The 24,484-nt window shown below is 42.3% G+C and overlaps 9 protein-coding genes across 9 annotated transcripts; all 9 read left to right on the top strand.

Annotated features, from left to right (window-relative positions):
- Window positions 1-290: 290 nt before the first annotated feature.
- On the top strand, window positions 291-668 carry LOC115825090 (histone H2B 1/2-like). The gene has a single exon (XM_030788854.1). It carries the CDS (start codon window positions 294-296, stop codon window positions 666-668), a length of 375 nt encoding a protein of 124 aa, XP_030644714.1. The 5' UTR covers window positions 291-293.
- Window positions 669-3,568: 2,900 nt separating this feature from the next.
- On the top strand, window positions 3,569-4,189 carry LOC115825074 (histone H1-like). The gene has a single exon (XM_030788836.1). It carries the CDS (start codon window positions 3,569-3,571, stop codon window positions 4,187-4,189), a length of 621 nt encoding a protein of 206 aa, XP_030644696.1.
- A 1,064-nt stretch (window positions 4,190-5,253) lies between these two features.
- On the top strand, window positions 5,254-5,640 carry LOC115825081 (histone H2A-like). The gene has a single exon (XM_030788844.1). The coding sequence runs from the start codon at window positions 5,254-5,256 to the stop codon at window positions 5,638-5,640; it is 387 nt and encodes a 128-aa protein (XP_030644704.1).
- Window positions 5,641-6,602: 962 nt separating this feature from the next.
- Window positions 6,603-7,013, top strand: LOC115825078 (histone H3). Its single transcript, XM_030788840.1, has one exon. It carries the CDS (start codon window positions 6,603-6,605, stop codon window positions 7,011-7,013), a length of 411 nt encoding a protein of 136 aa, XP_030644700.1.
- Window positions 7,014-10,770: 3,757 nt separating this feature from the next.
- Window positions 10,771-11,082, top strand: LOC115825704 (histone H4). Its single transcript, XM_030789495.1, has one exon. It carries the CDS (start codon window positions 10,771-10,773, stop codon window positions 11,080-11,082), a length of 312 nt encoding a protein of 103 aa, XP_030645355.1.
- Window positions 11,083-12,444: 1,362 nt separating this feature from the next.
- On the top strand, window positions 12,445-12,831 carry LOC115825020 (histone H2B 1/2-like). The gene has a single exon (XM_030788748.1). The coding sequence runs from the start codon at window positions 12,457-12,459 to the stop codon at window positions 12,829-12,831; it is 375 nt and encodes a 124-aa protein (XP_030644608.1). The 5' UTR covers window positions 12,445-12,456.
- A 3,231-nt stretch (window positions 12,832-16,062) lies between these two features.
- Window positions 16,063-16,683, top strand: LOC115824978 (histone H1-like). The gene has a single exon (XM_030788693.1). It carries the CDS (start codon window positions 16,063-16,065, stop codon window positions 16,681-16,683), a length of 621 nt encoding a protein of 206 aa, XP_030644553.1.
- A 1,217-nt stretch (window positions 16,684-17,900) lies between these two features.
- Window positions 17,901-18,287, top strand: LOC115824981 (histone H2A-like). The gene has a single exon (XM_030788696.1). The coding sequence runs from the start codon at window positions 17,901-17,903 to the stop codon at window positions 18,285-18,287; it is 387 nt and encodes a 128-aa protein (XP_030644556.1).
- Window positions 18,288-19,120: 833 nt separating this feature from the next.
- LOC115824979 (histone H3) lies at window positions 19,121-19,531 on the top strand. The gene has a single exon (XM_030788694.1). It carries the CDS (start codon window positions 19,121-19,123, stop codon window positions 19,529-19,531), a length of 411 nt encoding a protein of 136 aa, XP_030644554.1.
- Window positions 19,532-24,484: the final 4,953 nt, after the last annotated feature.

The following is a 24,484-nucleotide window of genomic DNA, read 5'->3' as shown; positions in this document are numbered from 1 at the left end:
TATTGATAACAGAACAAATTCATTGGTAGGAGGTTGGGCAGGAAGGAGCCCGCGCAAAATCAAATTTTTTTGTTCTGCCTCCTTGACTGCTATTGGACTGCCACTGCTTTTCGTCAAAACAGTCTGCGACCAATAGACGACCTGTTTGTTATAACGCACCAGTAGATTCTGCCGCAAGAACGTGAAAGTGGAGGAGGGCAGACTTTGCTCATATTTGCATACGAGCCTTTACTTATAGCGGGTACTTCACGTCTGTTACTTTATTCGTCGCAAAGTTTTTAGAGAGTACAACCATGCCTGAGCCCGCAAAGTCCGCACCCAAGAAAGGGTCCAAGAAAGCCGTGACCAAGACGGCTGGTAAAGGAGGCAAGAAGCGCAAGAGGACCAGGAAGGAGAGCTACGCTATCTACGTGTACAAAGTGCTGAAGCAGGTCCACCCCGATACTGGTATTTCTTCCAAGGCCATGGGAATCATGAATTCCTTTGTCAACGACATCTTTGAGCGTATTGCCGGAGAGGCGTCTCGCTTGGCGCACTACAACAAGCGCTCCACCATCACCTCCAGGGAGATCCAGACCGCCGTGCGTCTGCTGCTCCCCGGTGAGTTGGCTAAGCACGCCGTGTCTGAGGGCACCAAGGCTGTCACCAAGTACACCAGCTCCAAGTAAACTTCAACAGAGAAGAGTTTCTAAACCCAAAGGCTCTTTTAAGAGCCACCCACAAAATCTGAAAGAGAACTGACCATCTTATTTCTTGGGTAAAAATACTTGAAAAACGTTAATCCTTTTCCCAAATCGGTGATTTTTGTTATTCTGGCTGTTTTGTCAGTGTGTGTTGGTTATAACATGCATGCAATGCCCCTCAGTTACAGGAGCTGCTGTGTGTTCAGAAGCAAGCAACAGTTTACTCATCCTGGTGTGTGTGCCTACTTATTTCAGAGGATAAATGATGAAAGCTTAAATGTACAAGCCAGATGTCGTATACTTGCACTGGCATTGTGGTGATTCTTGGGAATGTCTGCTGTATTCCAGAGCATTTGCTTCATAATTTTTTTTACGCTTTCAGTCTTGGAATCTCAGATTTGGGAAGAGGGTGACACCAGGGCCTGGAGTTACACACATCCTTTCTGATACTGGCTTTAATATCCAGTACAGTTCAGTACAGAAAATGTTGGAGACAAGACATAACTTGGGACTATTTTCTATGTATGTTGTTATAATCAGTATCCAACGAGCTGCCGATGAGAACTGCCTTGTTCCCTGGCCTGTTGGTTTGATCCCTCATGTGCACTTGCAGTAGACTTTTACCCAGCTCCATCTCTGGTATGGCTGACCTCTTCATTCTTGTTTCATAAGCACTCTACGTACCTGAGTATTTCCGAGAAGCAGAATGATATAATGAACAAACATCTGATCAGTGATACTGATCAACATGACTAAATCACCCGAAGTCATCTGGGGCAAGGCAAAAAAAAAAAAAAAATATATATATATATATATATATGTGTGTGTGTGTGTGTATACACATATACATACATATACATATAATTTTAATAATATATAGTTACAAAAAAAAATATATCAAGTCTGTATCTCAGGTAGAGAACTTTCAAAAGAAGTAGGGGCATTAAAAAGTCTGTTATATAACAGGTTATCCAAGTAAAGAAACGTGAACAACTGTGTATGCATGACTGATAAGGTGGGTGGTTGTTTTCCGCCATACAATAGAAAGCCAAGTGTAACAGAGTGAAAATGGAGTACCTCATTATTTACCATAAAGTGTTAAAGGGACTTTAGCATCCCTGGTCAGTACAGGATGTTCTGGAGACCTCTGTGATGGACTGGACAACTTTAGATCTGCCCTTTCCTTTCCGTTACAGCTGCCATGGGATCATCTGAGAGGTTGATTACACTTTGACATCGTGCTGGAGTCCAGCCCTGGTACAGAAGCAGATTATTTCTGAACATTTGTGATACCTGTCAATGTTTTCATGGATGGTTTTCATGTCAAAGCAATGTATGTGATAAACTTGAAAGTCTGTTATATTTATTACGCAAATATCCCATTAACTATACTCCAGTTATGTGATGTCACAGACGTAATTAATAAAATGTTTGTGTTATATGCCATTACATACAAAGTGAAATATGACCAGAGAAGAACCCATTCATTAATATCCAGTAGTCATAAACTTAATTTCAATTTTTATCAGTGGCAGTCCAAATTATTGTGCGTGCAGGTTCGAGTACGTTCTTGTCTGACAGTGCTAGATTTCCATACACCCCATTATAATGCATGAGAAAGTTGTGGAGTAAATGTACAAGTTCTGGTCTTATGAAAATAAAGTTAGACTTGACAAATCAAATCTTGGCAGTCAGCACAATTTTGTGTCTGTGTGTGTGTGTGTGCTATATGCCATCAGTGTGAGGTATTAAAGCAAGTCTTGTGTTAGTCTCTGCGTCTGACAAACTTGAAACACAAGACACAGCATGAAGATTGATCAAATACATGTGCATAGAGAGAAGAAGAATAGGGAAAAGCACTGTCACCGGAAACCGGAGCACCTGCAGGAGAACATGCAAACACCACATACAAAGAACCAAACACAAGGAGAAATATGCAAACTCCACACAGAAAGGCCCTAGGCCGGGATTCGAACCAAGGAACACCGTCTTGCTGTGAGACAACAGCCACTGACCCACTGTGAAAGCCTTAACATCATATAAAACATGCCTACAGTGTTTCAAAATAGTGTTTTATTTCAACTACAGTGTAAGTGCTGGTTTGAAATGAGGTCAGTGCAACCTATGAGACTGTTGTTGCATGTCTGAAACTTTATCAACTTTCATATGATGTTAAACTGTCTCTTTAAAGGTTCTTTCAAAAACAACAGCAACAGATATGCTGCTACTACTATCACTACTTCTACTACTACAGCTACTACTAATAACAGATATACTGTGAAAAATTATTTGTAAGATTTGTCAGGAACACCTGGGTGCCCTGTGTTGTATGAGGGCTTCAAGTCAGGCCAAGGCGTACACAGTGTGCTTCAAGCACATATATTCAAGGCCTTTTTCAAGTATTACAAATTTGTTGTGCCCGTTTGCAGCCATTTCATTACATCGCCAAAGGTTTCCTTAAAAGCATTAAAGAGTCTGCATGAAGCATATGACAAGTGTTTCTCCATTTATACATCAAATATCTCATCAAGTACACACTGGCCCATGCGCTTCTCCTGCACAACGGCGCGGTTACGAAGGAGTAGCGCTAAAAGAACTCAGGGCTCATCCGATCGATCCATTTTTTCATAAGGGGTAATGTCTTTGGAAGGGATTTCGAAGGTTTTCTCTGTTTCACATCGTCCCGTGAGCCATTTATTACGGAATTTGTGCCGAGAGAAAACACAAGTGAGAGAGGTTAGCGGAAGCACCAGGACGCAGATATGACTAGGTTGAGTCTATACGGTTCTCATGTGACACTTAAGTCCAGCCCTCCGCGCACTGAACAACACAGAACAGTATCTGTGTAAAGGCGTCGGTAGCGTTTGACAAAATAAGTCGATAAAATGGCAGAAGAAGCTCCAGCACCCGCGGTCGCAGCGCCAGCTAAAGCTCCTAAAAAGAAGGCGGCGCCCAAGCCCAGGAAAGCGGGACCCAGCGTTGGCGATCTCATCGTTAAAGCTGTGTCCGCTTCCAAGGAACGGAGTGGGGTTTCCCTCGCCGCTCTGAAGAAGGCTTTGGCTGCTGGCGGCTACGACGTGGAGAAGAACAACTCCCGCGTCAAGATCGCTGTCAAGAGCTTGGTAACCAAAGGCACTCTGGTCCAGACCAAAGGAACTGGCGCATCCGGTTCTTTCAAGCTGAACAAGAAAGCCGAGGCGACCAAGAAGAAACCAGCCAAGAAAGCCGCGCCGAAAGCCAAGAAACCTGCAGCTAAGAAGCCCGCCGCCGCTAAGAAGCCTAAGAAAGCAGCGGTAAAGAAGCCAGCTGCAGCTAAGAAGTCCCCCAAGAAGGCAAAGAAACCAGCCGCCGCTCCCAAGAAAGCCGCCAAGAGCCCCAAAAAGGCCAAGAAGCCCGCAGCGCCTAAGAAGGCGACCAAGAGCCCCAAGAAAGCCAAGGCAGCCAAGCCTAAAGCGGCTAAGCCTAAGGCAACCAAGGCGAAGAAGGCAGCCCCTAAAAGGAAGTAAAAGGAACAAGCTGTAATCTGAAAAGCTTGTTCAATCAAAGGCTCTTTTAAGAGCCACCCACTGATTTCTTTTGAGGTATAATATTCCATATTTGTGTGTTGCTCCACGTTGTTTTGAAAAGGGAGCTAGAACATTGCAGGTCTTTAAATAACCAGGAAACATGCCGCTGTCTCCTTCCATAAAGCAGCAGATTAAGATAATTAAGGCAACCAAGGCGAAGAGAGCAGCCCCTAAAAAGAAGTAAAGGAACAAGCTGTAACCTGACAAGCGTCCTATCAACGGCTCTTTTAAGAGCCAATAACTGAACTCATGAAGGAAAACATTCCATACCTATGTGCTTCTCCATAGTGAAAAGGTGACTAAGGTATTAGAGGTCTATAGATCTTTACAGTGGATATAAGGGCGATGCTGCTGTCTCCTGAAATAAAGTAGTATGTTACGTGTATGTAAGAGGTACATGTAAATACAAATGTGTGGTGGGTTTTTGCTGCGCAAGTAATTAGTCCCCGTGCGTTTTTAAAACAGACATGTTGACACATCACACCACAAACACGATAACACATTGGTAATGAGCGTTTATTCTCCTGTGAGGCAGAATCAAGTTCAGATTAGCTGGAATGCGAAGGATTTCATTAAAATAGTCCACTTAAGACATCGCCATTGTAGGGAGAGGAAAATTGTGTTACTGACATAGTATCCGTGTCTCATTTCAAGAACAAAGAGCAAATGATGGAAACTCGTGAAATGACCGGATCTAATGTACATTCTGTCTGATCGTTTACTTTAATAAATCTCGACGAGGTTCATGAGTTTATTCAGCATTTTTAAACTTCAGCGGGTTTGGTTGTTTCCCCTGGCTGGAGCAGGCACTTTCGAAACATTTACAGGGTCGATGCAGGGATGGTGTAGGCTGGGCCTGCTTGTGACGGCAGTGCGATGATTGGTTGACATCACAGCAAGACACTGGCCAATCCAGGGACGGCAGCAAATCCAATAAATGCGTGCCCCCAAGCACAGTGTGGTGTTTCTGACTTGTTTTTGACAACGTCTACAACAGAACAAACATGAGTGGAAGAGGAAAAACCGGTGGCAAAGCTAGGGCCAAGGCTAAGACCAGGTCGTCCAGGGCTGGACTCCAGTTTCCCGTCGGTCGTGTGCACAGGCTTCTGCGGAAAGGCAACTATGCCGAGCGGGTTGGTGCTGGTGCCCCTGTCTACCTTGCTGCCGTGCTCGAGTACCTGACTGCTGAGATCTTGGAGTTGGCCGGCAACGCTGCTCGCGACAACAAGAAGACTCGTATCATCCCCCGTCACCTGCAGCTGGCCGTCCGAAACGACGAGGAGTTGAACAAACTGCTTGGCGGAGTCACCATCGCTCAAGGTGGCGTGCTGCCCAACATTCAGGCAGTTCTGTTGCCTAAGAAGACCGACAAGCCAGCCAAAGCCAAGTAAAGTGTGCAGAGGCGATCTGCTCGTCCCATCCCCAAAGGCTCTTTTAAGAGCCACACAATTTGTCCGTAAAGAGAACAAATTGTCATTACTGTCGTACATGTATTACAAAATAGATTAAACTGCTCAAGTATTCAGTAGTGTTTCCTTAACGGACCTTAATTTAAGAGTATTCAATAGTTATTTCTACGTTTCTGTACATTTCTATTTATTTCACATATACATATATTACTCCTGTATTTACCCTTTATTGTTCTTTCATTATTTTTATTTAGCTGCTACACTTTGCAAGCTGGCCCCGAGCCAAAGAATTTCATTGCTGATAATGATGTCCACATTGTTATCTAGTAAATGACAACTTAACATCTGGGCCACGTCCATACAAGTGCCGCAATATTCCATTTAATTTCGCTTGTGAAAAAGTCCATTTCCTTCTGGGGAGGACCCTGAGCAAGTCTATTGTCAAAAGTATAGCTTGTCACAACTGTATCCTCAACCTCTGAAGAGCGATTAGCCGGTTTTTTTGTCTGTTACAAGCACCGTTTCAGTTTCGTCCACGAGGTGTACTACACATTTATGTTAGGACAGCATGGAAACACGCATACAGATATTTCCTCAAATCTGGGCCATACTTATGTGGCTGTTTTTTGTTTCAAGGCCGATGTACTCTATCGCGTAGAGAAAGCTTTTAGAATTCTGTAAAGAAAAAAATGGGGCATTAGAAAGTGCACTGGGGACGCGCGCTTGAAAAAACAGGGGCGGTTCTACACAGTTTGAATTAGGCGGCAAACAAATGCAGAGAGCACAAACGGTTCTAGCATCGCCCCCGCACTGGTCCTCGTCCAATCAGAGCACACAACACTGCCCTGTCCAATGAGTGAGCGCTGTCTCAAAGCTTTATATAGCCCTGTTAGACATAAGATCGGCACACTTCTGCTGTTAGTGAAAGAAGATCAACTGAGAAGATGGCAAGAACCAAGCAGACCGCTCGTAAATCGACTGGTGGCAAAGCCCCCAGGAAGCAGCTGGCCACCAAAGCTGCTCGCAAAAGCGCCCCGGCCACCGGTGGCGTCAAGAAGCCTCATCGTTACAGGCCCGGCACTGTGGCTCTCCGAGAGATCCGCCGTTATCAGAAATCCACTGAGCTGCTTATCCGTAAACTGCCCTTCCAGCGTCTGGTAAGGGAAATCGCTCAGGATTTCAAGACAGACCTGCGCTTCCAGAGCTCTGCCGTTATGGCTTTGCAGGAGGCCAGCGAGGCTTACTTGGTTGGTCTGTTCGAGGACACCAACCTGTGCGCCATCCACGCCAAGAGAGTCACCATCATGCCCAAGGACATCCAGCTGGCCCGTCGTATCCGCGGCGAGCGTGCATAAATTTAAGTCATACCTACCCCAAAACTCAAAGGCTCTTTTAAGAGCCACCTCAGTCATCTATCAAAAGATCGAGTGTTCTCAGTATAATGGCCAACCTTCAACACAATAACAAAGGTCCATTAATGATTGTTGTAGATGACATTAGTCGGGAAGTGGGTTAGGATTCATTATCAGGATTTGACTTTATGGTGCAACGAGATCTAGACGGCAGAGAACATGCTGGTAAAAATGTTCTTTGTGAAGCTTGGGCTTATTGTGTGTGTTTTTTTTTAACTCGTCGCTAGATCGACGGAGAAAAATGTTAACTTTTCTCATCCCGAGAGACAGCTGCAGAAACTTGATACCCTTGATGGGTTATTAGTAACTTCGGGTTGCTTCAGTATTTGTTTAAATATTGGTCTCCCGGAAGTGTGGTGTAGTTAGGAAAATGGTAAGGGGAAATCGGCTAATGCTGTCAAGTCGTTTTAGATGTCTCAACACCCTTAGCTTTTTCAAGGAAAAACTATTCTAATATCACAATAGGAAAAACAAATTTCCTCTTCTGCAAAGTACAGTTACAAATGGAGTAGATTTGCACATTCGTCTCTATTCTTTCCAATTTCGGAGATTTATCAGGAGTTCAAGCTATTTAATACAACGTATAGTTTCGGACTTCTTGGGTTTCTCTTAACCCAAAGGCTCTTTTATGCCGTCTTTGTAAATTTTGTGCATGTTTTAAAAAACACAAACTCATGTTAGTGAGGGCTTAATTGTAGCAAGTAAGAACCAGTCTAGGGTTGCCCGCCCTCCCCATGAAGCGTTTTCTGCGCACGCACACGCTCCCACACACACACACACACACACACACACACACAGTATCTCTGTCTTTGTCTCTCTCTCTCACACACATACACACCTCACTTCAAAGACTGTAACCTCTTGCATTCGACTTCAAGTCATAAACACAAACAAGGAAACTGGGTTCTGACCAAAATTGACCTTTTCTAACACTACAACAGCGTACCATCTGTGTCAAATTACAGCCTAATTACAGGCTTATTTACTAAGTAACCTGTCCCACCTCCACCCTCTTCATTCTATGTAACTATACTTTGCTTCTTTTCATCTCTTGTTAGTTGGGTTGGCCTGAAGCGTTGATGCATACAGGATAAATCTTCGTTTATTTTCGATGCAAGTTGCTGAGTGTCCTCCCTGACTGATGGGAGTTCAGTACAAATGTACTGATTATCATTTAGTGTAATCCCACTGCAGAATTTTTTAAGTTCATATTTACAGCATTCACTTGGCCTGATAGCACTGTAAAGGACACGACAGCACATGATTATGGTCATTCATAAGAAACAAAACATTTGTTCTTTTTCAGGTATCAATAAGTAAGTAATTTATCTAAAACATAAGGTAAAACCTTTACCTGTTTGCTAACTCTTTGTCCTCACTTTATTATAGTCATCACTGTGAAAATGAAGCCTCCCAGTTTCGGGTCTTCTGAGTTTTGGGGTTTTTTTTTTTGTTTTTTTACTGTTTTTACACAGTCAGAAGATGGTTATTATATTAATGAATATACTTTTGCATTTCTTCATTCGTAATCATTAAGAGGATGGACCTGTGAATCCACAAAGTAAAATAAAAATAAAATAAAGATTGAGCCAAGTAACATGCCTCAAGAGAGGGTCTGGATTTAAAAAGTAGAAAGGAGACCATGACTCTATGATTAAATGTAGTAGTTTGGTACATACAAACAATAGTTCCAGTCTTGTCAAATCCCTAATACTTAGAAAAGAGAGTTTTGATATGATAGCAAAACCTGTTTTTCTTAAATACATAACAGAAAATGAAGAAATAAAGGGTCAATTTTTCTAATGTGTTGATGCCTCAGTTGCTGTGACACGTACTGCTTAATTTAAAGTGTCTTACGAAGAGATTTGTTATTTCCTTCCTTTTTTCTTCTTCTTTTTTTTTTTTTTTTTTGGCAAAATCTAAAACAACAGAGATCACCAAAACCAAAAAGATAGAAAAAATGTAGGAATAATCCCAGATAACGGGCATGGAAAATTCACATTTTAGACTCAGTGTACATTCATGTGAAACTGCCACGATCTGAACGTAAATGCTGATTGTTGGTGATGGGAATGCAGAGTTGAATCCCTGACGGAACTGCGGAGAACGGTTTAGATGGTCATAGAGCCAGCGCAACATCAGCTGTTGGTTGAGGTTTTGTGTGATAGAAGTTTTTTGGAGGAAAAATGTTTCTTGGTCTAAAAAAAAACAACAAATAAACAATAAAAAAACACTAACAGTTATGTTGCCATTTTTGTGTGAGTTTATCAACATAATCATTTTGTAATAAGAATTCAAAACTATGTAGTCATTTATATTAAAGTAAACTTGTGAAGTTCTTTTACAGAGATGTGATCTGTGAATGGAGGAACAGAGAAGGTCATTTGAGTTTGTCTCTGTTCAGATATACAGAATATAGGAATACAGCCAAGGGCACTATGATAAGATGAAACAGTGCTCTCAGCTATTCTTTGTATTTCCCACAGTACTCTCGTTTATTCTTTGTCGAGACCAAGCAGGTGTGAATCAAGTGTGTAATAGTGTTTACATTTATTCGCTGTATGCCTATTCATCCTTTATCATCATAAGCGATAGTACGAAACACCGTCCTCATTCATTCTTTGTATTCTCTTAGAGCGCTTTTTTATTTTTTTGTTCTGATATGATTTTTGTATAACCATAGGTGATGTGTGGCGGTTAGTCAGCCACTCCCCGGGACCGGTTCAGTTTGCTATATGCTACTTTGAGCTCTTACAATAAATTTACACTGCCTCGGACTCAAACTATGATCGTCTTTTTTAAGAAGGTGAACAATGTGCCTGGATTCTTGGTCATACCTGGCACAGGCTGAGAATTATCTCCCACAAAGTGCTTCACTGTCCGCCTAGGTCGCTCATCCCCAGCATCTGATCTAGCTTCTAGTGAATAATGACCGATTCTGCCCAAACAAAATGAAAAAATCAGAGTGCAATGACCGGACCGATCAAATCAGTAAACAGGTAAGAACCATCCCTGGTATCTTGAAGATGAATTATTCATTTATTGACAAATGAAAAAAGAAAAAATTTTTTGCTTCTTATGAATGACCAAAATCATATGTTGTAATGTTGTTTACGGTGCTATCAGGTCAACTTTATGCTCTAAATATGAACTTTCTGTTGTGCCCTCAAACTGAATGAGAATCAATATTTTTCTGCTGAACTCAGGGAGGACACTCAGCAACTTGCATCGAAAGGAAACGAAGATTTATCCTGTATGCATCAACATTTCAGGCCAACCCAACTAACAAGAGATGAAAAGAAGCAAAGTATAGTTACATAGAATGTAGAAGGGGGACGTGGGACAGATTACCAAGTAAATAACCCAGTACTTTGGCTGCAGTTTGACATATGAACTATGTTATGTGACCTTAAGGTCAGGTTAACACGTGGAGTCAAAAGCAAGTGGCTACTGTCTTACTCTCTCTCAATCCCCCTTTTTCCTCTACCAGACATTGTGATTTTGATTAGCAAGTTCAGAACAATGAGGCAAACTCCGCCCCCTCCTCTTCTCTCGTGTGTGTGCATGCGCACACAGACAACGCAATTTGGGGAAGGGCGTGCACGCAGCATGGTTTCAAGGAGGTCCTCTTGAGAAGTATATGAGAGGGTGCTGTCAACGCTGTGCTTCATTGTTCTGAGCCTACTCAAGAAAGAGCAATATGTCTGGCAGAGGAAAGGGTGGTAAAGGTCTTGGCAAAGGAGGCGCTAAGCGTCACCGTAAAGTGCTCCGTGATAACATCCAGGGTATCACTAAGCCTGCAATTCGCCGTCTGGCTCGCCGTGGCGGTGTCAAGCGTATCTCTGGTCTGATCTATGAGGAGACCCGTGGTGTGCTGAAGGTGTTCCTGGAGAACGTCATCCGCGATGCCGTCACCTACACCGAGCACGCCAAGCGAAAGACCGTGACTGCCATGGATGTGGTGTACGCTTTGAAACGCCAGGGACGCACTCTGTACGGCTTCGGCGGTTAAACGATTTCCGACACTATCGTCAAAATGAACCCAAAGGCTCTTTTAAGAGCCACCCACATTGCCTCAAAAAGCACTATATTCCCAGTTGACGAATCCAAGATATGTTAACGTAGACTCTTACATTCTGCGTTAAGATTTAGGAAATCACATTTGGGCAACGATATTTAAGGCATGATGGTCTTACTTGAAGGGCTGAGCTGTTTCATCTCTTCGGATATGTGGTTCTTCGATGGTGGAACGAGTTACCCAATTTCTCGGGAGTTGCTGACCTAGAATTTATTGGTTCGTGATTCCTTTCTCCCATAGGCACAAGCGCACCCGTAAACTTGACTCCCACCGACTCTTTTCATAAGCAATACATTAGGACATTTCAATTATTTTTCTGTGATGTATATTTCATGGCACTCCTTTACAAATCCAGTAAATCTATTCTGATCCTTATGCTGTCATTTGTGCACATACTTTTATGATGTAGATTCCCTTCCCACTACGACAGACATTTCTTAGCGCTCATTTTGGTGAAACTTTATACCGAAGGTCCACAACACCTTACATCATGGGGCTTTAGACCCGCTAATATCTCTTCACTCTCCTTTTCCCTTCAATATTTCCCACATGTAATATTAGTAGACCGCGGGTAGGTAAACCGTCTCATCTGTAACTGTAGGCGAGTTAAAAACGAGTGTGTGTGTGTGTGTGTCTCCACACGAATTATTTGAAAACTGACTGAAGAAACAGTTGCATGCAGACGACACTGGAGAGTTCAAGACACTGTAAGCAGTATGGACAAATCACCTCGAAGATGTGTTAAACTAAGAACTTTTATGTTTGATATTCTGATAGTACAATGAAACTTTCCCCCCACACAATACATGAAAGTTTTGAGGGCAGAACAAAGAAGCTCGGGAGGGGGTTGGGAAGCTTTGAGCACGCGCAAAGACAAATCCTTGTTCCAGCTTTCTGACAAACTGTAGATAAGTTTAAAAAAATCGGGCGGCATGGGTAAGTCACTTGAAACGATTAAGTTGTATGTTTCATATTCTGATAGAATAATGAAACATTTTTGCACAGCGAATTTAACAAAACTTTGAGGGTAGAACAAAGGAAATCAAGAGTGGGGTTGGAGTGCATGCAGCCCGCGTAAAACTTTTTTTTTTTTTCAGCCTCTTTGACTCTCCCATTGGAGGTCTTTACGTTTCGTCAATACTGGCTGCGGCCAATAGACGACCTGCGTGTTATCACGTGGCAGTAGAGCCCAGGAAGTGAAAGTGGAAGAGGACGGATGTTCATCTTATTTGCATAAGAGCCTTGAATAATGCCGATACTCGTGCGCGAGTGAGTCATTCGTTGCTGAGTTTCATTGTAACGACAACCATGCCTGAGCCTGCAAAGTCCGCACCCAAGAAGGGATCCAAGAAAGCCGTGACCAAGACGGCTGGCAAAGGAGGCAAGAAACGCAAGAGGACCAGGAAGGAGAGCTACGCAATTTACGTGTACAAAGTGCTGAAACAGGTCCACCCCGACACCGGTATTTCCTCCAAGGCCATGGGAATCATGAATTCCTTTGTCAACGACATCTTTGAGCGTATTGCCGGAGAGGCGTCTCGCTTGGCGCACTACAACAAGCGCTCCACCATCACCTCCAGGGAGATCCAGACCGCCGTGCGCCTGCTGCTTCCCGGTGAGTTGGCCAAGCACGCCGTGTCTGAGGGCACCAAGGCCGTCACCAAGTACACCAGCTCCAAGTAAACTTCAACAAAGAACTTCTGTACCAAAGGCTCTTTTAAGAGCCACCCATTCAATCTATAAAAGAACTAACCATCTTACCATTCGTCGGAGAACCACAAAAAGGCAGTGTGAGAAAAACAGTCATAACCTTTTCCTAACGGCTGGGTTTTTAATCAAAGCACAATGTTTTGTGTAACGTTCACACATTACCGCGTGGTTACAGGAATTACTGTGTTCCCAAACAACGTGTGCTCGTACTAGCGTGATCAAGGTCGGGTATTTCAAGGATAAAACGATGAAAAACGTCGTGTACGCGTATTGATACGATGGCGCTAAATGCTATGCAGGAAATCCTGCAGAGCACTTTCTTCTTTTACATCACTTTCAGTCTTGCCATATCACTTGGAGCTACACACACCCTTTCTCTAGTACTAGCTCTATTACTGAAGGATGGAGACAAGCCGAGTGTGGGTCAATTGCTGAGGACCACTGTCCATACGAAGCTTCATGAATTTCTGAGTTGCCATAAAATAAAGTCTGTCTGTCCAACAACCTGCTGATGAGAACTGACTTGTTCCCTGGCCTGTTAGTTTGATCCCTCATATGCGCATGTAATAAACTCTACCTAGTTCCATCTCTGGTATGACTGATTTCTACATTCTTGCACAACTTGTTTCATGTCGTTTTGCAAATGCTCTGTCTACATAATCAAACATTGAGTAAATTACCCAACGGTAAGGCTGAACTAGTCCAAAAGTGAAGTGGTGTCTGTGGAGGGAACAATTTTAAATAGTTGGAAACCTTAAAATTCAAAATCTCCATTTTTCTAAAGCAGTGGCTCTGCATCTAATATAGAGAGCTCACCTTGTACATGGAGGCAATGAAAGGTTCTTTGGATTACAGGTCATTCAAGTAAAGAAATGTGAGAGCCATATGTATGATAAGATATATGGTGATTTTATATAGTATTGTAGAAGTGTAACGGAATAGATGGTTCCTTGTTATATGTCTATTGTGCCATAAATAAACATCCCTGGTCAGTACTGATTGTCCCGGAGCTGCCCATAGTGTACTGAACAATTATAGATCTGCCCTTTCCTTTCCTTATGCAGCTCCTGTGGGGTCACCTACTGAGAAGTTGGTTATACTTTGAAATGTTGCGCTCACATTTCGCTACTTTCAGGAGAAAGAGGTGCAATTCAGAACATAACATCATACACATTAGCAATGTTAGTGAATAATCAGAATATTTCCAAACTTTTTTGATGGTTGTAAATATTTTCAAAGATACTTTTCAAGTCAAAACAGTGCGTAAGATAGCCTTGAAAGTCCATTACACTAGCTACACATCTAATATTAAGATTATTGGTTAACCTGAAGAATATTCGTCATGTGATGTCACTGCTCCTATTAAAAATATGGCTGTAAGCACCAGTCTGTGTATGAAAACTGAAACTGTGTGTATGTGTGTGGGAGAAAATTCTCAGCCTGGGCCAGATGTGACAGGCACCAGTATAGTGTTGGGACTCAGTCCTAAGACAAAACAATAGAAGTCCAATGTTGAGTCAGATGCAGTACAGGTTTATTGTATAGTTCAAAGGGCATACAACAGACTGAATCAGGTCCCGGGGAGGGACTGACGCATTTTCACAAAGCACCGATTCTTATACATATTCTTATCAATTCCCCCAAAAAGGATACACATTGCCTCACTTCTTTGTGGTGCGGCGCCTCTGCCGGCCCTGCCTCACAGATCCCCCCTCGACTCTGCAATACGTCATATTTCATATTTTCCCTTTACACCTAGCATAAGTTGTCACCAATATTTACTGCACTGCTCATTAGTGGAATAAGACATACCATGAAACCTTGAACGGTTCACCATCTACCTGCGTTGTTAATGACTACAACACTCCAGCAGAGGCTCCTTCCTTATCTCACAAGCAGCCCCTAAAGGGCCTCACAGGCCTCTTCTTTTTGAACACAGAGAACTTGACATTTCTTGTAATAAAAAAGATTGTATAGTTATAACTATTAACATAAATGATTACATTGATTCACCCCTATAATAATGAATACATTATTGTTACATTGTTTATCATGCTTGCTACAATGATTATCTTAAGGGAGCGTGATATTTCTCCGACATGTATGTCACGTGTATGAGGATCATGTGGAAACTTGGTAAACTGGGGGACTGACAGTCCACATTAAAAAAGTGTGTTTGTGTGTCCATTACATCCAAATGTAATTTTAAATAATGCTGATGGTTGTAACTTTCCATACACTCCATTGAAAAGCATGTGAAAATTGTGCAGCGGAATATCTGTGCTTTAAATTTGGTCGTTGAGTATATTTGTTCCCTTTTGAAACGATGAAAGACTCCGTGAGCAATCAAACATTGGTAGTCAGCACATTTAGACAATTTTGTGTGTGTGTGCGTGTGTGTTTGCTATGTCATTAGCTTTCAATATTAAATGGCAAGAATTTGTTTATTCATTTTACCTCAGTCGAAGAGGAACAAAGATCAGTTCTGGAAAGGTCTTTGCAACTTTAGTATATATACAAACTATCTGCATGAAGGATATCGGAAGGATATCTGAAGAACAGAAATACTACGAGAACTGCTATTACTACTGATAATATTAATAATCTGTGGTCATTCCAAAGTGACATGCTCCTGAGTGCGCTGTGTTGTAGAGAGGAATACAGTTTAAGCCATGGCGTGGTCAGTGTGCTTCGAGCACACACATTCGAAGCCTTTTTCAAACATATGAATTCTCTCACGCCCGTTTGCAGTTATTTTATTGCATTGCCATGGTTTTCCCTCAAAGCGCCAAATATTCTGCATGGTGCAAATGACAAGAGTTTTTCCATTTATTCTTCATATATGTCATCAAACACACGCTAGCCCATTCGTTTTTGCTGTTTAACGGCGCGATTATGGAGTAGAAGCACTTGAATAACCGAAGGCTCGTCATATCGCTTCAATTCTTCATAAGGGGTAATGTCTTTGGAAGGGATTTCGAAGGTTTTCTCTGTTTCACATCGTACATTGAGCAATTTATTACGGAATTTGTGCCGAGAGAAAACACAAGTGAGAGAGTTTCGCGGAAGCACCAGGACGCAGATATGACTCGGTTGAGTCTAAACGGTTCTCATGTGACACTTAAGTCCAGCCCTCCGCGCACTGAACAACAGAACAGTATCTGTGTAACGGCGTCAGTAGTGTTTGACAAAAAAGTCGATAAAATGGCAGAAGAAGCTCCAGCACCCGCGGTCGCAGCGCCAGCTAAAGCTCCTAAAAAGAAGGCGCCAGCCAAGCCCAGAAAAGCGGGACCCAGCGTTGGCGATCTCATCGTTAAAGCTGTGTCCGCTTCCAAGGAACGAAGTGGGGTTTCCCTCGCCGCTCTTAAGAAGGCTTTGGCTGCCGGCGGCTACGACGTGGAGAAGAACAACTCCCGCGTCAAGATCGCTGTCAAGAGCTTGGTAACCAAAGGCACTCTGGTCCAGACCAAAGGAACTGGCGCATCTGGTTCTTTCAAGCTGAACAAGAAAGCCGAGGCGACCAAGAAGAAACCAGCCAAGAAAGCCGCGCCGAAAGCCAAGAAACCTGCAGCTAAGAAGCCCGCCGCCGCTAAGAAGCCTAAGAAAGCAGCGGTAAAGAAGCCAGCTGCGGCCAAGAAGTCCCCCAAGAAGGCAAAGAAACCAGCCGCCGCTCCCAAGAAAGCCGCCAAGAGCCCCAAAAAGGCCAAGAAGCCCGCAGCGCCCAAGAAGGCCACCAAGAGCCCCAAGAAAGCCAAGGCAGCCAAGCCTAAAGCGGCTAAGCCTAAGGCAACCAAGGCGAAGAAGGCAGCCCCTAAAAGGAAGTAAAGGAACAAGCTGTAATCTGAAAAGCTTGTTCAATCAAAGGCTCTTTTAAGAGCCACCCACTGATTTCTTTTGAGGTATAATATTCCATATTTGTGTGTTGCTCCACGTTGTTTTGAAAAGGGAGCTAGAACATTGCAGGTCTGTAAATAATCAGGAAAGATGCCGCTGTCTCCTTCCATAAAGCAGATTAAGATCATTGTGTGTGTATATATAGAACGTCTATGTAAAAACAAATGTGTGGTGGGTTTATGTTCTGCAAATGATTCATCCCCGTACGTTCTTAGAACAAACACACGTTGACACATCGCAACACAAACACGATATAACATTGGTAAGGAGCGTGTATTCTCCTGTTTGCGTTTGTGATTTTCCTGTGTATAGTCTGATAGATGTGCGTTGTATATATTGTAAATAATTTTCGTGTGAACAGTCCGGGTAGTTGTAGGGGGTGTGAAGCCATGTTTGTTCATTCTTTTCTCATGTTTTTCATTAGGGAGTTGGGGAAGAATTCTGTGTTTTATTTTTGGGAGGTAGTTTATTTAGCTTGTAATTTATAGATTGTTTTGGTTGTTATTTTGGCCGTGCTCACCCCCGACGCTCTTCACTACCACCTTTGTAAATAAATCACTTTTTGGACTATTCGCTGACACGGGTCATTACTGGCAATAGGGAAAGGGGAGTCACTTTTATGTTATGCTCGGTAACCCCTAGGCTGGGCATAACAGAGGTAGAATCAAGTTCAGAGTGGCTGGAACGCGTAAGATTTCATTAAAATAGTCTGCTTAAGACATCACCCTTGTGAAGGGAAAATTGTGTTACTGACATTGTTACTGAAATGAGACATGGATATTAAAGAGCAAATGATGGAAAGTCGTGAAATGACTGCATTTAAAGCGCTGGAATGTACATTTTGTCTGATCGTTTACTTTAATGAATTTCGACGAGGTTCACGAGTTGATAAATGACTGAAACATTTTTCAACTTCAGTGGATTTGGTATGTTTGCTCTGGTTGGAGCAGGCACTTTGGAAACATTTACAGGCTCGAAGCAGGGATGGTGTGGGTTGGGTTTGCTTGTGACGGCAGTGCGATGATTGGTTGACATCACAGCAAGACGCTGACCAATCCACGGACGGCAGCAAGTCCAATAAATGCGTGCCCCCAAGCACAGTGTGACATTTACTACTTGCTTTTGATAAAGCCAACTACTGCACGAACATGAGTGGAAGAGGAAAAACCGGTGGCAAAGCCAGGGCCAAGGCTAAGACTAGGTCGTCCAGGGCTGGACTCCAGTTTCCCGTCGGTCGTGTGCACAGGCTTCTGCGGAAAGGCAACTACGCCGAGCGGGTTGGTGCTGGTGCCCCTGTCTATCTTGCCGCCGTGCTCGAGTACCTGACTGCTGAGATCTTGGAGTTGGCCGGTAATGCTGCTCGCGACAACAAGAAGACTCGTATCATCCCCCGTCACCTGCAGCTGGCCGTCCGAAACGACGAGGAGTTGAACAAACTGCTTGGCGGAGTCACCATCGCTCAAGGTGGCGTGCTGCCCAACATTCAGGCAGTTCTGTTGCCCAAGAAGACCGACAAGCCAGCCAAGGCCAAGTAAAGTGTGCAGAGGCGATCTGCTCGTCCCACCCCAAAGGCTCTTTTAAGAGCCACACAACTACTCCCGTAAAGAGAACAAATTGTCACACAACAGATTGAGATGCGTTATAATACACTACAGATTAAACTACTGGCCGAATTCACTAGCGTTTCCTATACAGACCGGCACATTTAAGGTTTTACTTGGTTTGACGTTGACAAAGTGCCGCAATACGCAATTTAATGTCGCTTGTAACAAAATGAAACACATGGTCCTCTTCGAAAGGGAAATTATGATTGGATGTATTGTCAAATATATTGTAAGACAGCCGCTGTCGTCCTCATATGAAGGTATAGTTTGTCACAACCGTATTGTTAACCTCTGAATAAAGAGCGACTCGCCGATTTTTGTCTGGTACAAGGTTTCAAGCACCAGCATTTCTGTTTCTTCCACAAGTTGCACTGCACCTTTATGTTAGGACAGCATATTCACGTTTACAGATGTTTCCTTAAATCTGGGCCATATTTATGGGTCTGATTTTTGTTTCAAGGCTGATCTACACTCACGTGGAGAGGGCTTTCGTTCTGTAATATGTGAAAAGAGGAAATTAGAAAGTACACTAGGGACGCGCGCTTGAAAAAACAGGGGCGGTTCTACACAGTTTGAATTAGGCGGCAAACAAATGCAGAGAGCACAAACGGTTCTAGCATCGCCCCCGCACTGGTCCTCGTCCAATCAGAGCACACAACACCGCCCTGCCCAATGAGTGAGCGCTGTCTCAAAGCTTTATATAGCCCTGTTAGACACAAGCTCGGCACACTTTTGCTGTTAGTAAAAGAAGATAAACCAAGAAGATGGCAAGAACCAAGCAGACCGCTCGTAAATCGACTGGTGGCAAAGCCCCCAGGAAGCAGCTGGCCACCAAAGCTGCTCGCAAAAGCGCCCCGGCCACCGGTGGCGTCAAGAAGCCTCATCGTTACAGGCCCGGCACCGTGGCTCTCCGAGAGATCCGCCGTTATCAGAAATCCACTGAGCTGCTGATCCGTAAGCTGCCCTTCCAGCGTCTGGTAAGGGAAATCGCTCAGGATTTCAAGACCGACCTGCGCTTCCAGAGCTCTGCCGTTATGGCTTTGCAGGAGGCCAGCGAGGCTTACCTGGTTGGTCTGTTCGAGGACACCAATCTGTGCGCCATCCACGCCAAGAGAGTCACCATCATGCCCAAGGACATCCAGCTGGCCCGTCGTATCCGCGGCGAGCGTGCGTAAATTTAAGTCATACCTACTCCAAACCTCAAAGGCTCTTTTAAGAGCCACCTCATTCGTTTAATAACAGACCAAATATTCCTAATATACTCCATATGTTCATGGAATGAGTGTTCCCTAATGACAAGCTCGCTTTTTGCATTCGGGGACACGAATAAGACTTTTTTTCTTGCTCGCTATGAGGATTAAGCCAGGGGGTGCCGTCCTGTTTTGTTGTGGGCATGTAAAGCCCTTTGAGACTGGGCTCTAAAACTTGAAACGCATAACACAATGATAAGCGTTGATGTCTGAATACAAAGAATGTTCATGCTGAACTGTGACGCCTTCGGAGTAAAGCGAAGGTCTTTGTCTCCCCCTGGAGGTCGCAGTGTAGCAGTTGAACTTCTGTTTATATGTGCAATATTCATTTAGAATAATGTACCTTTTTGTCATTTGAAGCGCCAGATTCATTTTCCCCTAGGCTGGATATAACGTGTGTCACTTTCAACAATGCTGACGGTAGTACTTTTCCATACAGCCCATTATAGAACATGAGATCATTATAGTGATATATGTACATCCAGATATGAAGAAAATGTGTGTATGCTCTTCTGAAATACTGAAAAGAAAGAGTATTACATAAAACGACTCCCCTCTTTCCCCACTCTCAAGGATGACCCGTGTCACAACGAAAACAGTTCACATGCAAGTGATTTATTTACCAAAGGGTGGTAGTGTTAGCGTCGGGGTGAGCACGGCCAAAACAATAAACAAAATACTATTAGATGTACAACAAAATAACCTGTTTCCCAAAACAAAAGAAAATACAAGTTGCTTACTGAACTCCCTAACGCAAAAAAACAGAAGAAAAAGAGTGATCAACAAAAAAAGGGCTTCTCACGCCCGCACTGTTCTCCTGAGAACTATTTACAATATAAACAACGAAAGTCAATTTCAGAACATAACTGTAGCAATCGCTCAGCAGCAGGCACGGTCAGATTGGAAGCCAGGAAAAGCAGGAGCGAGCAGGAATCGAAGAGTCGTCTTTTTAAAAACGGCGCCATTAAACTGGAGCCCATCGCTGCTCGATTTGCGGCGGAAGTACGAAAATCCGGACGTCAACACGCATGCGCAGCAAGGATAGTATGCAACTCGATTTGCATTACATTGCCATTTTACGTCACCGGAAGCGCCCAAAATCGGACCGCGACAATCTCATTCGGCTAGAAAATGAGTTAATGAGTAACAAAATAAGTAAGGACGTATGGAGCGTAATGAATTCTCCGTGATCCAATCGGTCAGATCTCGTTGTTCATATCCCCTTTGTATATTTCATGTTATTTATATATATATATATATATTTCACATTACATATGCACATTGTGCTGTTTTAGGCCTATGTGAATTAAAAAAAAAACGAAAGAAACTTAAGTCACTTTCAGCGTATATTCATTGTAACGTAAGAATGGACAGTTATCATGAATAGAACTATATTTATGTTAACCATCTACTAATTTGCTATTACTGTTGATTACTACTCTAATCTGCTTTACTATTACCAATACTTTACCATTACTAAAATACTATTTACAATTTACTGTTTAGTTTACCAGAATATCTGGAAATATAATGGCTCAGCAAAAAAATGATTATTAATTATAGACTGGACTTCCAAACTTTCGTAATCAGGAGGTTCCCAACATCAGGCAGCGACAACAGACCAATCCCCAGCCTGTACCTGCAACTCAACATATTAAAAGAAGCAGAGAAACATATGGGGGAAACACACCAGACAAGAGGAACAGCACCACCCTCAGACAGGGGGAGAAAATCAACAGCACACAGGAAAAAAACACAGTAAAACACTCTCATGACTCAGGGCCATAACACACATCACATTCACATGAAACCATACCTGATAACATGTAACACACTCACACATACACACACACTTGTCTTAATATAGTGATCACTGTTTGATCCTTGTATACAAAATAAGTGGATGAATTTAGCTTTTGTGAGATGCCTGATACATGTAGTTGTATTACTAACTGTTCTTAACTAAGGCACACACTGTTTGGATGTTGATGTTGATGCTCCCAGAGTACAGGAAACTTTTTTTCCAAATGGAGTTTGGAAGAAGTTGTGCTATGATAGTCACTGTAAATCGCAGTTCAGAACACAGTGTGAGTCACAGCATCCACTCACAGTGAATGAGTAACTCCAAAGGGTCAGAGGTAAGTGACCTGCAATAGAGGAACATTATCATTCTCTGTTTCAATATCACAGCCGTACACGCTGCCACATAGGATTTTTCTCAATATTCTCAAAACCCTTATACTGACAGTATAAAAAGATTATACAAAAGTTAAAAAATATAATATATCTTACTGAAACCAGAAATACTTGGACTTTTTTTCCCCCCAAATTAACTTATATTTAATGAGGTTAATGGCAACAAAAACATTGCATGCACATGCCCCTTTTGGTTGGCATAGATGTTCAATTAATTTGATAAAATGTGTTTTTGGAGATATGTGTTCATGACATACAAATGTATAATTTCGCATATATAAATTTTCAGTTTTTCACCTTCTTGTGTTTCTGTTGGAAACAAACTACAACATAACAAAACTCTCTCTCTCACACAAACACACGTGCACACACACACACACACACACACACACACACACAAACGAGCAAACAAACAAATAATGGGGTGATTAAACATTTTCTCAACAATTCAAGATTGTTAATTTAAGCATTTTCAAAACAATTCACATAAGGCTGCTTTGGCCATATTTGAGTGATCTGCGTCTGGTCTCATCATAGGATCAGGGATCACCAAACATCTTTTCGAGAGAGAGAGAGCGCAATATGCTATCCATTTAAAGTCACTGTAATAAAAGACCACATTCTGAAACCACGACGCAAAGGATTAAAATTAAAAACACAGTTGCCTCTCGACGCCAGTTTGAGACTTTATTGGTGGAACAGTGTTTTCACTTCACTTTTAAATGTTGTTTTTGTTCGAAACAATTTTTCTAACTGCTGTTCTCAGCAGAATGTACAGTTTATACATTGTACACAACACCTTATACTGTACATTTGTTCATGCACAAAAGTAGGTTAGTAGGTAGAAAAGAAAATTGCATTCTTTCAACTTTTTTCCTTTGAGGTTGATTCAGTCCTTATCAGAAAAAGAGTTTAGTCATTTCAACCAGAAGTGTCACAACTGAAATAAATTAATAATCCTTTCAACAACTGAATCTGTGCTTACACGTTGACTCATTCGGCATGTCTTGATTAAGAGCCCAGACGCATGGGGAGATATGTATTTTACAAGAATGTAAAGAATGTAAAATACATATCACAGCCAACTGATCATATTATACGTATTACATTATACTCAATCAAAGCCGACTGATCATATTATATTATACATATTATATTATACATATCACAGCCGACTGACCATATTATACATATTACATTATACTCAATCACAGCCGACTGACCATATTGTACATATTACATTATACTCAATCACAGCTGACTGATTATATTATATGACACTTGTTATATTATACATATCACAGCCGACTGATCATATTATTTACTGATGTGGATATGATCCAAATATGGAGGACATTTTCTAAGATCATGTGATGTTCCTGTTCAGCGTATAAATAGAACAAGGTATAGTCAATGTTCTGCTCTCATACCACAGTTGTCATTTCTAACTACTAAGGATGTGTGTGTGTCTCTGTGTGTCTGTGTGTGTGTATGTGTGTGTGTGTGTGTGTGTGTGTGCGCGTGCGCGCGCGTGTGTGCACCAAGCTCCTAAATTAAGTCTGTGCACTTTAGTGAATGGTTCCCATTCTACATCTTTCATCTAGATCCTCCAGTCAAGCATATCACTTGTCTTCATACTCAAATAAGACAACACTTTTATGTTTTCATTTAGTCTATGCTGATTGAAATGTCCATCCTCCTTAGGGCAATCCTTTGTTTTTGTCAACAAAAAGATTTAAGTGCCGACAAGGGAGTAGTTTTGGAAAGACTGAGACAGAAAACCACTACAAACAGGGCAGGATTAAATGCAATCCAAATGAAACTTCAGTCAGGTGTATGAGGGTTGGAAATAATAAAAATTAATTGAAAAAATTGGAAGAGATGAAAATGCGTGTGAACTGAGAAAGAGTGGTAAAGATGGATGTGAAATGAAAAATAGATTGATATATTATCAAGTGATTTGATTTTTAAAGCTGATTTGATTAAAATAGTCATGATATGATGAAAACAGAGACATGTTTCATCATTTTCATTCACTATACATCATTCACACAATCAACACAAAATTGACATTTATCATTTAAGGAAAGCATCCTCAAGGGTGGAAGTAACAAAAATTAACTGATAAAAATGGAGGTGATGAAAATGCATGGGAATGGAAAAGTAGAGGGGTCAAAATGCATGTGAACTGAAACTATAGAGCAATAAATTGTCAGTTAATTCCATAAACTTTACTGACATTTTATTTTAAACAGCGTTGCTCTTATAATCAACTCAACTGACATTTTATCGTGTACAGCCAGTAAATTTTGTTACTGCCCACCCAAAATGTCAATCAAAAACCATGCCCACTGATGAACTGACTGCGTTTTTGTCTCTCAGCTTGCAGGCCCACCTCCTCATGAGCTGCTTACACAAGAATTGGCATATCGTCATATGAACTTGTCGCCTTAATTTCAGATTCTGAGCAGAGGCACAATGTCCTCAGCTCCCTGCAAATTGAGAGCCAAATTGAAGGGGGGGGGGGGGGGGGGGGGTGTCAAAGGGGATGCTTGGTGGTGCCGGGCTTAGCACGTGCCCTGGTAAGCCAAGTGGTGTGTCTCTGGCTGTATCCGTGTATTGGCCCTTGGTATGCTGCTCCAGTTCAATAGTAAGGTTTTTAGAAAACATGCTAGAATTCAA

Source organism: Chanos chanos, chromosome 12 (genome assembly GCF_902362185.1).
Source record: "Chanos chanos chromosome 12, fChaCha1.1, whole genome shotgun sequence".
NCBI lineage: Eukaryota > Metazoa > Chordata > Actinopteri > Gonorynchiformes > Chanidae > Chanos > Chanos chanos.
This window is presented reverse-complemented; position numbering and strand designations above follow the sequence as displayed.

Coding starts and splice junctions, on each gene's coding strand:
- LOC115825090 (XM_030788854.1), top strand. CDS start 294: ATGCCTGAGCCCGCAAAGTCCGCACCCAAGAAAGGGTCCAAGAAAGCC.
- LOC115825074 (XM_030788836.1), top strand. CDS start 3,569: ATGGCAGAAGAAGCTCCAGCACCCGCGGTCGCAGCGCCAGCTAAAGCT.
- LOC115825081 (XM_030788844.1), top strand. CDS start 5,254: ATGAGTGGAAGAGGAAAAACCGGTGGCAAAGCTAGGGCCAAGGCTAAG.
- LOC115825078 (XM_030788840.1), top strand. CDS start 6,603: ATGGCAAGAACCAAGCAGACCGCTCGTAAATCGACTGGTGGCAAAGCC.
- LOC115825704 (XM_030789495.1), top strand. CDS start 10,771: ATGTCTGGCAGAGGAAAGGGTGGTAAAGGTCTTGGCAAAGGAGGCGCT.
- LOC115825020 (XM_030788748.1), top strand. CDS start 12,457: ATGCCTGAGCCTGCAAAGTCCGCACCCAAGAAGGGATCCAAGAAAGCC.
- LOC115824978 (XM_030788693.1), top strand. CDS start 16,063: ATGGCAGAAGAAGCTCCAGCACCCGCGGTCGCAGCGCCAGCTAAAGCT.
- LOC115824981 (XM_030788696.1), top strand. CDS start 17,901: ATGAGTGGAAGAGGAAAAACCGGTGGCAAAGCCAGGGCCAAGGCTAAG.
- LOC115824979 (XM_030788694.1), top strand. CDS start 19,121: ATGGCAAGAACCAAGCAGACCGCTCGTAAATCGACTGGTGGCAAAGCC.